This window comes from Apodemus sylvaticus, chromosome 7 (genome assembly GCF_947179515.1).
Source record: "Apodemus sylvaticus chromosome 7, mApoSyl1.1, whole genome shotgun sequence".
Classification (NCBI taxonomy): domain Eukaryota; kingdom Metazoa; phylum Chordata; class Mammalia; order Rodentia; family Muridae; genus Apodemus; species Apodemus sylvaticus.
This window is the reverse complement of record NC_067478.1, coordinates 7,418,220-7,432,618: the sequence shown is the minus strand read 5'-3', so window position 1 is coordinate 7,432,618 and position 14,399 is coordinate 7,418,220. Positions and strand designations below refer to the sequence as shown.

At 42.9% G+C, this 14,399-nt stretch overlaps 1 protein-coding gene across 7 annotated transcripts in view; it reads right to left on the bottom strand.

Annotated features, from left to right (window-relative positions):
* Positions 1-14,399, bottom strand: part of Rbms3 (RNA binding motif single stranded interacting protein 3) — a 664,175-nt gene that overhangs the window by 138,199 nt on the left and 511,577 nt on the right. For all 7 annotated transcript variants that reach the window (XM_052187038.1, XM_052187040.1, XM_052187041.1 and 4 more), the window contains exon 7: positions 9,403-9,509. In XM_052187038.1, the coding sequence (XP_052042998.1) occupies positions 9,403-9,509 (107 nt within the window). The remainder of the gene's footprint in view (positions 1-9,402; positions 9,510-14,399) is intronic.

Here is a 14,399-nt window from a genome sequence, read left to right as displayed (position 1 = left end):
GGTATTTGCTGATTCCATTAGCATCAAGCTTGGGAATATCTTATAAAAGATTGGTGTTTTGAGGCAGTGAGAAACAGTATTAATAATAATTAATACCATCTGTACTATTTAAAGACAAAATTAAGTGTAAATATCCAGTGAGAGGGCATGATATTCTTTAATTTTAAACTAAGGTTTTCTTAGATTCAAAAATCATTACATAGACCCCAACCAAAGCCACTCACAACAAAACATAAAGGAATTTCAAAATCTGAGTAGCTCTCACAACATAGTGGAAACATACCCGAGCTTCCTATTTAATCCAATCATCTCTTCATTATTGTTAAGTTCAGGCTACAAATATATGTATTTCATAAGTCTCTCTCTCTCTCTCTCTCTCTCTCTCTCTCTCTCTCTCTCTCTCTCTCTTTCTCTCTCTGTGTGTGTGTGTTTCTGTCTGTATCTTTCCATCTCCCTCTCTCTCTCTCCGTCCCTCCCATGCCTCTCTCTGTACCTCTGTCTTTCACTGTCTCTCTTTGCTATACCGTGTGTGTGTGTGTGTGTGTGTCTGTCTGTCTGTCTGTCTGTCTTTCCTCCTACCTTCCTCTGGGTGTATGCCTGTCTGTGTATCTATCTGTCTCTCCTCCTACCACCCTGTCTCTGTCTGTGTGTCTGTGTATTTGTCTCTCCTCCCCCCACCATGTCTGTGTGTCTGTGTGACTGTCTGTGTGTCTGTCTCTCCTTCCTCCTCCCACTGTGTATGTCTGTGTGTCTGTCTCTCCTCCCATCACCCTGTCTCTATGTGTGTCTGTCTCTCCTTCCTCCTCTCACTGTGTATTTCTGTGTGCCTGTATCTCCTCCCACCACCATCTCTGTGTGTGTCTGTGTCTGTCTCTCCTCCTACCACCATGTCTGTGTGTCTGTGTGACTGTCTGTGTGTCTGTGTGACTGTCTGTGTGTCTGTCTTTTTTCTTCCTCCCTGTGTGTGTCTGTGTATCTGTATCTCTCTCTCTTTCTCTTTCTCTTTCCCTCTCCCTCTCTCTCCCCCTCTCTCCCTACCTCCTTCCCACTCTCCCCCCCCCCCCCGCCATGTGAGGTGTTGGTTTCAATTACTATCGTCACTGAAGTACTAGGGTGACATCAATTAGATATTCACTTTGTCATCTGTTTCTTTACTTTATAGCCAGCTATGCTCGCTAGTTGGAGGAGAATCCAGTTTTTAATTTGGCCTCACTAGTCACTGGAATTGAATTCTTTGGGAACATAGGAATAAGCAGTAGATTGTGTCTGCATGCTCCCGATCTTTTAGAGCTAGTCTGGAACATTCCTGGTTCCAGACCATCTGGAGGTACACTGTTGTGGTTAAGATGAGCAGTATCCTCCTTGCAGTTAGCCATGAGAATACAATCTCCACTCTGGGCAATGCAGTGTCTTAGGGATGGTGACATTTACCATACAGACAATGACATAAAAATGTTTTGGCACAAATATATCATAAACACTGGATGATCAGAACATAAACAATTGATATCCATCCTGGGAGATTCCTATTATGACTGACAATATCCAGTTTTCTCCTGATTGGGGGAGGTTGTAGAGGTAGCTCTAGGGTTGACCAGGAAGTCCCCATTAGACAAGCAGCCATGCTATTTATCAAGAAATAAGTTTCATTTCAATGTCTTTTTTGTTGTTGTTGTTGTTTTGCTTTTTTGCTTTTTTTTTTTTTTTTTTTTTGAGACAGGATTTCTCTGTGTAGCCCTGGCTGTCCTGGAACTCACTCTGTAGACCAGGTTGGCCTCGAACTCAGAAATCTGCTTGCCTCTGCTTCCCATGTGCTTGGATTAAAGGTGTGCACCACCACCGTCAGGCCTCATTTCAGTGTCTTAATTCCTTCTAGACTGTAGGAATGATGGATGTTGGTCCAAGACTGGTTGTAAGCTTCTCCAAGTCAGTGATTCCTGTGAGTTTTCTAGATCCTTCTATGACTTAAGATGTCCTTTAGATGAGCCAGATTTTCTCCATATATTTAAGACAACATTGTGAGAGAGCAGGTTGAATCTTGAAGCAGGTTTAAAAATATAGCCATCTTCTATTGAGCTAGTAACACAATTTGTGAAGGATAAAATTTACAAGTTGTGCATGTAGGGAGATGGAGATGATCTTGGAGGACTTGGGGGAGGTAAAACCATGATTCGAATATAATGTATGGAAAATATTTAAATAAAATATAAATATAAAGAAATCTAGATCAGTGGAGAATCTCTTCCTCATGCCACTTAGCATTCTAGGTATTTCTTGCAAGATGAGATAATAAATTAAAATTCCCCTCATCCCATGGTTTCCATTTATGTCAAGTCATAGCCACAAGCATGCATCTACATTTGAAAATCTTGCTTATTCATGTCTATTTCTGTGTGCAAAGTTCCCAGCCTTACAGCTTAATAAATAAACGTATTCCACCTAAGCATGCTAATTAACTATCAAAATGTTGCCCTAAAGAAAAAAAGCTTTAAATAATGAAGTTTTAATTAGTCTATCAATTTCCATGTTTAGCTTAACTCCAAAATGCTTGCAACACCAAGCGGAAATTCTTTTTGCTTTATCAGTTTTTCTTAATTTTCAAGAGCAAAGAGTAATGGGCATTTCCTTCTCTCTATTGACACCAGGCACTTAGGTCATTACCAGTTCCTTTGTTCCCTCACATTTCAAAAGAATTTGGGGGACAGAAATTAGTACAGAAAATTAAGCTCATTTTCAGAGTGTCCAAACTGTGGCCGAATGTGTCCAAATTCCTCCCCACTGTGCCTGTATCTTCTTGAAAATTTATAGAAAACCATGACACAAAAACCAGAAGATATGTAGATTTAGTTGTATGTTAATCTTTTCCTGTATTTTAACTCAACTGGACTCAGGTCATCTCCAGTTTTTAGTCTCTATTACAGATAGAAGTTTTTAAGATTTTGTTTCCTTTTTCCAAATTCATCCCCTAGGAAAAGGGGTGTATGCATCCTCTCTCTCTGTCTCTCTGTCTCTCTGTCTCTGTCTCTGTCTCTGTCTTTGTCTGTCTCTCTCTCTCTCTCTCTCTCTCTCTCTCTCTCTCTCTCTCTCTCTCTCTCTCTCTGTGTGTGTGTGTGTGTTAAATGCATGTGTGTGTGTAGAGGTCAGAGGGGGATATCGGGGTAAGTTCCTTGATTACACTCTTCTCTTATATACTAAGGCAGAATCTCACACTGAGGCTGGAACTTGAACCACCATTCTGGTGAAATTAGATCCCCCTTTTCTCCCTCCTTCTCCATCCCTGTGGTTACAGGCAGCTACCACGGCCACTACACCCAGTTTACAGGTGTGTGCTAGGGTTCTGAACTCTGGTCCTGATGCTGACACATGACATATATTTTATCCACTAGGCCATCTTTCTAGCCATAGGCATTCCATCTTAAGTAGTACTTTTTAGTGGGTAGGGGTTGTCAAGTAAGAAAGGCCAGGGAAAGGAGGCATGGAGAGGCCACACAATGTACAACAAATATTTGTATGAAAATGTCTGTATGTAACACAGCACTATGCACAATGAATATGCATAATACATTTTTTTAAATCCATATTTATGAAAGAGGGAGGTGTCTAGAAGTTTGTGGGTTGCTAAATTTAAGCTCTTGAGGACTCTGGGTGAAGAAGAGTTTCCCCACCCCTCCCCCACCCCACAGGTCTACTCCCTCTATGGACATAGAACAGGTGCCTTTGGTTCCTGCCCTTGGAGTTCAAGCTTGGCCTCCACCATTCATTTTCCAAATTCAAGGTGATGTAATCTGACAGTCAAAGAGAGGATGAGCCCTTGGGACAGAATTGTGATCTGACTCCTGTCTCCACTTAGGATGCTCCCTCCCTTGCCCAGATGCCAACATGGGACGACAATACAGAACCCTCCTCCCCTAATTTTGTCCACTCCTTAATCCCAGAGGATTTGGAGAAATACTCTGGATTTGAACTTGAAATGAAAGTCTGGAACTAAGCTTCCACCAGAATGAAATGTAGACGAGTGGGAGCCAAAGTCAGAGGGCATCCAGTTCAGACCAGGTAACCATGAGCATGAACCCTTTCCCCATCTTCTCTTGCCTTCAGTTACTTCTGAAAGGGTGTCCTCAACTGGCTATAGTGTTGCTAGGTTGGAGGCAGAATGTAGCTCAAGCTCATGAGTCTCCTCATAAGCCTCTAATGTACTACAATTATAGGTGGGCACCATTTTGAAGCAGCCCCATCTCAACAGTGACTGAAAGGTATGTCATTGCTTTATAGACTGTGAAATATACATATATAACACACACACACACACACACACACACACACACACACACATATTTAATGTAATGGTCAATGAAGATGAAACTAGCCTTAATGCTTAATCACTAAGGCAACTTAACCATAGGGAGGGTCTGGATTGCTCTAGTTGAGATGGGCAGACCTACTGTAAGAGTGAGCTGAGCGCAGCATTCTCTTATCTCTGTATCTAGACTGAAGGCTCCATGTGAAAAGCTGCCGCACGTTCCTCCTGTCATGCCTTCTCTGCTGTGATGGACTGTATTCTTGGATGTGACCAGGCTGACCCTTCCTCTCTTAAGTCACCTCTTCAAGCATCTGTCACAGCAACCTGAGAATGAACTGACATCTCACCCATTGGACAAGGCTTTGAAGAGAGTTACATCTCTTAGTCCTGAGATTGAATAGAAGAAGATTCTTCTCTGCGGTCTCAACACAGGATCTTTGCTTTTATTGCTTTTTATACAGGCCATCCGGGCAGTTATAGACCTGAAGCAGAGAATGCAGGTAACATCACAGGTGACTAACAGGAGTACATGAAACTTAATTTGAGAATGTTACTGGTTTTGAGGATAATCAATCTGGAAGTGTTAAATATGAAAAAGAAAAACCTATGTCTACAAGTTAGTCTGTATGTTATTAGAATTTACATGTGTATGAGTTATTTAAATGTCATTTTATGGGCCTTATTTTTGACCTGTGCTCTAGTAAGCATAATACAGGAAAGACTTGAAATAGAATTACAGAATGCTGGACTAGGTGGCCTACTATTATTTTCATGTCTGTTGTATATGTGTATATGTGGTTTTCATGTGTGTGAAGTCTGTGTATGTATGTGTTTTCTCATATGTGTGGTCTGTGTATATGTGTATGTGTGTTTTTCATGTGTGTAGAGTTCTATATGTGGTGTTTATGTGTGTTTTTTATGTATGTATGGTGTGTGTATCTGTGTGTTTTTCATATGTGTTATATATATGTGTGTGTTTATTTTCATGTGTGTGATGTGTTTTGTGTGCATTTTTCATGTGTGTGAGGTATATACATGTGTGTGTTTTTTCATGTGTGTGAGGTATGTGTGTATTTTCTCATGTGTGTGTAATGTGTGTGTGTTTTCATATATGTGTGGTACATGTATGTAGTATGTGTGTTTTTATTTTCATGGATGTGTGGTGTGCATATGTGTGTGTTTTTTTATGAGTGCACGTGTACACATGTGTATTTGCACCTCTGTACATCTATGCCATGAATATCCACATGGAGTTCTGAGGCTGACATGGGGAATCAACCCCAACTGCTCTTCTACCATATTCCTTGAGGTAGGGTTGCTCAGAAATGCTCAGAGCTCATGAAATGTCCAGTCTCCTTAGCCATTTTTCCTAGGGAATCCCTAACTACATCTCCAGGATAGAGACATGGGTAGGCCACCATGCTACCTGTCATTTTTATGGATCTGAGTATCTGATCTCTGGGTCTCATATTAGGATGGCATGGATGTAATTGCTGAGCCATGTCCCTAGGCCTGTCCACTGTTCTGGGTGTGTGTACTTTTCATAGTTTAATGGAAAACAAAGGAACTTAATGCTCCAACACTGAAAGCACAATCTAGGGGCGGTCATAAGCTTGACCAAGCAGTGTCCTCACACTGTAGTAACTGTAGTATATACTGTCCCCAGAGTCCTACTTCTGTGTCAAGCAGCATGTGACAGATCTATGTTGATTTTACATTCGTCCATTTAATTTCCGATGCACTGACATTTCCAGTGGGGGGAGGGGAAAGCCCACACTTGATTAGGAAGAGAACAAATGTGGCAGGCTGAAGTTCAGGTTCTCTTGGGCTTTACTTATCCCTACTGATCAGGTAAAATTTTTTCTGGACACAGAGCCTAAGGATACCACCAGAGAGCATCCGGGACCCATAGTAAAGATTCCTGCTTTGCTGCCATTCACCTAGCTCATGCCCCGCACTGTATTTTTAAAGTGCCTTGTTTATACCTTTGATTGGTCTGCTGTTGAAGCCCCGTGGCTGTTGCATTGAGGCCTGGCATGTGAGGTAATCAGTATTTGTGTTCCCTGGTCACAGTCACTTATAATTGGCTCCAAATGAACAATCTCTGTTTCCCTCTGTGGTGAGAGCTGGTTTTGTTTGCTTGTGTTTTGTGGTTTTTACATTGATACCAAAATATGTGATCTTCCTATAACTGCCTCTTCATGACCTGAGGAATGTATTACAGATTTTTCCACATGAGACAAAGTTTGTCATTAGGGCCAAGTTTCATCATGAGCTCACAGAGCTGGGGATCATAATCTGTGGTGCAAAGATATCTGTAATTAACAAGCATTTTGCCTAATCAAATTTTAAGGTCAAACGAGCCTTTTTAGACTATGAATGCTTAGTATGGGACAAATGTAATGATGCTGTGGTTTTAAAATTCTCTGCTGATGGATTAAATTTAATCCCCAAGACATAGGTCACCCAAACACCCCATGCCCTCATTAAAACACATATAATCTCAGCTTACTTTCTCACAGAAAATATGAGCACTCTTGCATTTTTCCCCATTGGCTTCTGATACTCAATGACTATTCTGGTTTTATTTTATGTATCACTCACTATAATGATATACATTATACAGTGCTTGACTACAGCTATGCAATTCAAGAGGGCTTTTCAGGCACTTCTAGAAACACTCAGACCAGACTCAGAAAATAGAAAATGGCTAAAGCATTGTCTGAGACTCTCCCAGCTTCCTTTTTTCTTAAAACAGCTCTTGGTGTTCAGAGAATATGATGGCACATAATTATGATGCCTCTTAAATGACAAATGGACAGAGCAGGTGCTTGGGACAGAAATACTAAAACGCCCCTGCTGAAATTATGGCTTTGGCACAGAATGCCATTTATTTAATCATTCAAACAACTCTATCACATTTCCTCAAAAACAACTGCAAAACCCTAGGTACCTTTTCCTTGTTGTTTTACAAAAGAAACCCAAGAGCACTAATTCTCAAAGCCCATGAGTTAGAGAGCCACAGATCACTGTAAGTTTGTATTATGTGGAGAAATGAATGGCTAATGGGAAACACTTTTTTTGTCTTTTGACCTTTTTATGAAGAGCAGGTCTTTGTGCCAGCTTTTCTTCCTCCTTTCTGGCTAATAGAAAAAATATATTTTATACTGGCATCTCTCTCTCTCTCTCTCTCTCTCTCTCTCTCTCTCTCTATCTCTCTCTCCTCTCTCCTCTCTCTCTCCTCCCTCTCTCCCTCCCTCCCTACCTCCGTCCCTCCTGCCCTCCTTCCTTTCCTCCCTCCCCACACCCCGTGGGCATGGACATGGCTGTTCATGCATGTGTCTATGTACTACAATGGTTAGTGCTATCAACTTGATGCAATCTCCATAACTTTGAAGATGGGGTCTCTGGGCCTATTTGTGGGGATTATCCTGATTATTTTAATTGAGGTGGGAAGAGCGGTCCACGGTAGGTGGTAACATTCCCTAGGCTACAGATCCTGGACTGTTAAAAATAAATGCTGAGCACTAGCATGCATCCAAAAGTCTCTTCCTCCTAACTGTGGATGTCATGTGACCAGCGGGTTACCATGATTTCCCCAACAACCATGATTTCCCCAACAAGATGGACTCTGAGCCTGAATAAACTTTTCACCATTTCACCATTAAGTTGCATATATATATACACACACACACACACACATATATATATGTGTATATATAATTAATATATATAATAGCAACATGAAAGAAAACTAAGAGAACAACCACCATGACAACCTAAATTCTTGCCCTTTTCAGAATACAAACCCTGGATTCTCAAAATCAACAAACAAACAAAAAAAAATCACTGAAAGTGTTTCCTTAAATAATTTTACCTGCATGCCATAACCACTATGTAATTACTGATCAATTATTTGTGGTGTGTGCTAGAGCATAGATCCCCTCTCTCTCTCCCAGGACCTAGACCACTTGCTCCCCCATCCCAGTCCCTGCAGCTGACAAACCCTGCTGTGAAGGGGAAAGCATACATCTCCACAGGGAAAAGCAATGTGACCTCCCCCACCCCACTCCCTGCAAATGCAAGGGAGGTTTATCCTTGTCCCTTAGTGTAGGCCTTCTTCCCCGCTTGTCAGGCAGGCTGAGCCACCATTACATAGCCTAGAGTGGAACTTCCCACCAGCCTTGAGAATCTATCAAAGTCATGTATGTCCTTTGCTCCTTCCCATGATAGACATGAGGGTAATTAGTCAGAAAGCCCTCCTAATAAAACTTATTTTAAAGGGGAAATGTCAACCTGCCATTTGTCTTGTGATTATGAAGTCCTTTCATATTTCTGCAAAGACACTTGGAAACCTTTTTTTTTTTTTTGAGACTAGCTCTAATTTCACACAAACTAATAAGATACCCAAAAATGACCTTGAACAGCTGATCCCCCTGACTCTGACTTCTAATTACGGGGGTTTTCACCATGCTAGGGCTTTGGATTTTGCTTTGTCTTATGGGCTGCTGGGGATGAGAGCCAAGTTTCTAGCATAGAAGGGCAGTGTTCTACCACCCTAGTTCCATCTCCCACTCCCGTGATGTCGATTTTCAAGCTCTTTGTTCTTCTCCACGGAATGCCATTCTCTTCTCTACATTAGTAAAGCATTACAGCCTGTTTGACTCTGGACACTTGGTTTCCCGTGAGATCTAAGTGTGTATGGGGGTTGGAGACATATCAGTACCAGGTATATACCCATGTGTGTGCAGGGTTCTTTAAGTGTATTTGAGGAGGAAATTTGGTATCCTGCTCTGCCCCTCCATCTCATCTCTTGAGTAGGGGCTCTCATGACCCTAGAGCCAGGTTGTCACCCAGCAATCCCTAGCTCCAAGCTTGAGTGTGGGAATTATAGGCTTATATAGCCATGACCAGCATTTTACATACTTCTAGGGATTCAAACTCAGGTCCCCATGCTTGCACAGCAAGCATTCTTAACCACTAAACCATCTCCCTGACCAGGAACTTGCTTTTTTTATTTGCAGGGCTCCAAACATCTGCTTTGCCACTTTCCCTAGGGAGGATGGCTGCCCAGTTCCTGGGCGGCTCTCAGGAGGACTCACCTCTCCTTCTCGGGGCCATGGCCTCCCGTTCTGGGTGTGCTTGCTCTGACTCTGTCTCTTCTTCTGTCCTCCATCAGCAAACTTGCACAGCAAAGGTTCACTGGGGGCTGGAAAGGTAAGACGGTAAAAGCCTATTAGGGAACACCCATGAAAACACTGAATCATTCCAGGCCGGTTCACCGTGGGTCTTGCTATGAAAGCGTTCTGTAGTGACATCTCAGTTCTGGCCCTCTTTCCTCTGGGCTTCACTGACTGGTGTGCTCGCTCTTGCCGGGCCTCAGGAAAGCATGGGTGGACCTTGAGAGATTGTAACATACACTTCTGGAAAACTGGTTGTAGCAGAATGAGCAGCTGCCTCCGAGACATGAGTCTCCCCAGGCAGTGAGAAATCCGTCCATCCCCAGCAGGGCCATGGCTATTTCTCTCTCGAGACAGCTGTTCAATCACCATGCAAACTACAGAAACTGATTTGGACGATTTTAGAGATCAGAGCAGCAGGTTTGAGAAGGAGTCAAACACAAAAGTTACACCTCAGAAATTTGGAGAGAGGGCTTTGCAACCACAGCGGCTTAGCATGTGAGCTTTTGGGATGTGAGAAGACTCAGACCAGAGGCAGCGCAGCAGACAGGGGCTTAAGAGCTAGAAAGAGAGAGAGTGCAGCCAGAGGAAACATGATAGGAGACATGGAGGGAAGAAAGAACTTTGAGAGAGAAATCCTCCAAAATGAGGAGGGTAATCCTGGCTTTTGAATGTTTCCAGGAACTGGTGGGATGTTTTATACTACTTGAGTTAATTTGGCATAGTCTATGTGCCAAGAAGCCAGGTTCTGAGGAGGGCCATAAACCTTTCTCACACCATCTAGTATGAGGGGTTAGGAGGCCGCAGCACAGCACAGCCTCTTAACTCTTTGTCCCATGTAGGGCTGGGGGAATAGGGCTTCTCCAGCTTCCAGGTCTCCTGCCTGAGTGCATCTCCAGGTGGTACAGGAGAAAGGAGCTGCTGGGAGCTGCTTGCCAAAGAGGCGTGCACTTTACGAACTAGTCACAGAGTGAGCTTCATTTCTCACTAGTTCTCTATAACTGCACAAATACTAGAAATGGATCCTCCACCCAAGCTTTCCCCCTCCAGTTTCCCAGTCAAAGCTAGTGAGAAGCCAGGGACACCAACTGTCAGGATAGCAAGGGGGCAATCGGATAAACCATCCCTAAGCGTGTCAGGGCAGCTCCTGGGAAGGGGGAGGTGGCCTTTCTCTCTTCTCTCCTCCTAGATTTAAGCTCATAAGGACTCATCCCCTGAAAGGGTCCTTCTTAAGTCCTCCTCAAGTCCTCCTCAAGTTCTCCTCGGCTCAGAGAACTGATATGGAGAAAAGACCATGTTTGTCGGAAGTGAAAATACACAAGTCACCCCCAGGAGCCAAAGAAGAGTCAGGTCCAAATACAATAAAAGGAGGAGGAATAAGAGGAGGAGAATGAGGAGGAAGAGGAGAACAAGGAGGAGGAGGAAACAGGACAAGGACAAGGATGAGGAAGTAGAACCTTGAAGACCAAAACCCTGCCTGGGAGAAGGGACTTCCTGCCCCATCTCCCTGTAACCCCTCTCCCTCCCATAGAAGCAGCACTCAACTCGGGGAAGTAGAAATTTGAGATAGCAAAACATCCTCTGATTTTTCAGTGTTGACACTGAGTAAGCCTGTTTGCTTCCACTAACTTCAGCCTCCAAGCTACTTGGCAGATGGGGTGGTATCGGGATCCTAGCTTCCAGTAGTAGAGGTTCTTTATGCCTTTATCTGATGAATTAGGTCTGTAGGGGTCTTGTCCATCTTTAACAAATACCTCTCCTTGAAGAATGTGGTCAAAATTAAAATGTATTAGAATATCTCTACCAATACTGGTGCTACAAAGTGTCTTTCTCATGACCCAACAAAGCAACGCTACTTGTGGATAATTGGTGACTGCCTCCATGTCTCTACATATCTGAAAAGAACGTCACATTGACCAGTAAATTTGATGAACACATTAAGAAGTCTGAGAAGGTTAATAGGATGGTGTGTGTGTGTGTGTGTGTGTGTGTTGTAATAAACCAAATATTATTTTGTAAGCTCATAATTACCAAAATAAATTACTTCCTCTGCCATCTGAGAACACAAACTCAGCTAAATATTAATTGTATCCCTGGGCATTTTTCAAGTTTGAAGACAATTCTAATTGTCTCAAAAATCAATAGTGGGGAAAGAATACAAGCAAACTGGCATCTACAAACAGCTGTCTATAAATACATATTTGAAAATGACTTGTCTAAAAAGGACAGTGATGTTTTGACCAATCCTTCAAGTGTACTCTTCATTATTGCAGATAGCTCTTTTTCTAGAAGAGAAGGAAAAGAACAGGACATGGCTCACCATTGGTGAAGAGAAATGGAAAATAAGATGGGGTTCTCATCCTACACAGAGCACACAGCATCCTAGGGTAGTTTTGTTCCTTTGCAATGGCATGGTCTATAGTTATTAGGGATCAGGTGTGGTTCAGGAGCATTGAATGCATGACGTAAGGATGCAGCTCAGCTGGCAGAGTCCTTGTGTGTTGTATCCACAACGTCCTGAGTTTCATCTCTAGCACTGCATAAACTGGGAGTGCTGCTACCTGCTTGTAGTCCTAGCACCTGTAGGTTGGTTCTAGGCAGATCAGAAGTTTAAGATCATTCTTGGTTACATCATGAGTTTGAGGCCCGCCTGGTATACATGAGGTCTTGTCTCTAATTAACCAATCAATTAATTAATTACTGAAAAAACTTCAGAAGCAATCAACCCATATCATATATTATGATGTTCTGAAAACCTGAAGAAATCTCACAACCACTCCATCCTACCTTATCTAGGACCCAAGTCATCCTTTACCTGGTGTTTCCCACTGCAGAAGCTGCCTAATATTGAACCTTCCGTGGGGTATCTGTGCTTGTGTGCAGCTAACCTGACTACCCCACGGAAGGTCCAGTACCAATGTCAGAAGCTAGGCAGCTGCTGGGCCAGTAGCATCTGCAGTGGGGAATGTCGGGTCAAGGATGATGGCAGTAAGATTTGCCAAAGAGAAGAGAAGGGTCCTCTATGGAAGGAGCTAAATAAAAGCTCTAGAATTCCTAAGGGAAGAAAGCAATTCACACCCTGAAGTCATGCTCAGCTCACTTCATGTTCCCACACGAGGGAGTGCAGAACCTGTTGTATGATAATTATGCTTCAAATTGAAAGATTCTTCCCAGAAGGAAGAGGACTCAGCTCACACATCTGGGGAAAAAAGAGACACAGAAGATTCTTGCCCCACCACAGTGGTATAGAAAGAAATCAACAACGTCTGAGCTGCCTGTCAGCCCCACAGACAGCACACCTTATGACAGCAGTCTCCTGTGTTCAGCTGGGCCTGACTACAATACAGCTGCTTTTAACATTTATTTTATTTCATTATTTCATTTTATTTTGCCATTTGTGCTTCTGTAAGTAATGCTCACTCACATTCCAGTTCATAATATTCATAATATTTACAAACATTCCTGCATTGCTCATCAAGTTGGTGCTATGGCTGCTTTCATGATGAGTAAATGTGTGTGTGTGCGCGCGCGCAGGAGAAGTATCTCACACAACAGTATCAAAGCAGACAGTCAGTTGAGCATGGCATGATCTTTTCAGAGGGAGAGGTCACCTTCTCACTTTACATTTTCTTCCTTGTGGCTTGATTGAGAACGTCCGCCATAGGTTCAGATGTTTGAGCACTTGCTCATCCAGGGATGGTGCTGTCTGAGGATGGGGTGAGGAGATGTGGCCTTGTTGGAAGTCCTTCACGGAACAGGGCTTTGGGAGTTTAAAGACTCATGCTGTCCCCAGTGTGTGTGCTCCTCCTGCATCTCACTTGTGTTTGAAGGTGTGAGCTCCCAGCTTCCTGCCCCTGCTCTCCTGGATGCCACTTGTCACCATGCCTCCTCACCATGCTGGCTACTTATCCTCGAGAACCCTAAGTCATGGTGTTTTACCAAAATAACAGAAAAGTAACTAATACACAATGGATAATTTATAAATGAGGATGCGTGGGATTCATTATAAGGAGCAATTTAAGACAAGCATCGGAGGTCTGAGGGCATCCTTTGAGAAAATATAAGACCTTACAAACAGACAGCACTCCATATTTAAACACGGAACCCAGTGTTTAAATCTCCTTGTCTGATCCACAGAGTATCTGGCTTAGTAGTGACTTTGATGAAACTACAAGAACCCCACAAGGGAAAGCCAGAACAATGTGAATCTGTGATGCCTCTGCCTTTAATTATAACTGATGTCAATTCTCCCTCCAGAAGAGCACGGTAAAAGCTAAATGCAATCACTAATGCCAATACCTGATGAGTGAGGGCATTTCCTATGAGATTTGCAAGCTGTGTACACCACGTAAAACCGTTCATCTCCACACAGTGCTTGCCCCCTTGGCATTTTTGAGGGTCTGGCTATGTCCACCCGTCAAATGGGATTCCATGCATGCATGTCATCCTCTCGTTGGCAGAAGGACAAACTCCTCACCAAGGTACAGAAATCTAGAAGCAACTTGCATTTCTGCTCCAACAACTGGCTGTTTTTTTTCCATGCTAAGAAGTGTCTCCCCAGGCTAACTGTTAGGCAAAAGACTTTTCTAGGAAATGAAATTTGACTGGGTAAAAATGATACACAGATCTTTATAGATATATTGCAGTTATCTGTCTTGTTTTGGTTTGCTTGCTTTTAAAGGGTTTCCCACTGTTGCCTAGGCTAGGGTAGAATTCACTTTCTAGTCCAGGACGGCTTCAAACCCATGGTAAACCTCTTGTCTGCTTCTCTCAAGTGCTGTGATTACAGGCGAGTGCTACCAGCTCTGAATCACTTTGTAAATTATTACAATTATTTAATTATTAATGTATTTATCTGTCTGTCTGTATGCAAGTGTGGAGATGGACATGTGGAAGTCAGAGCACAGTTGGCAATAGTG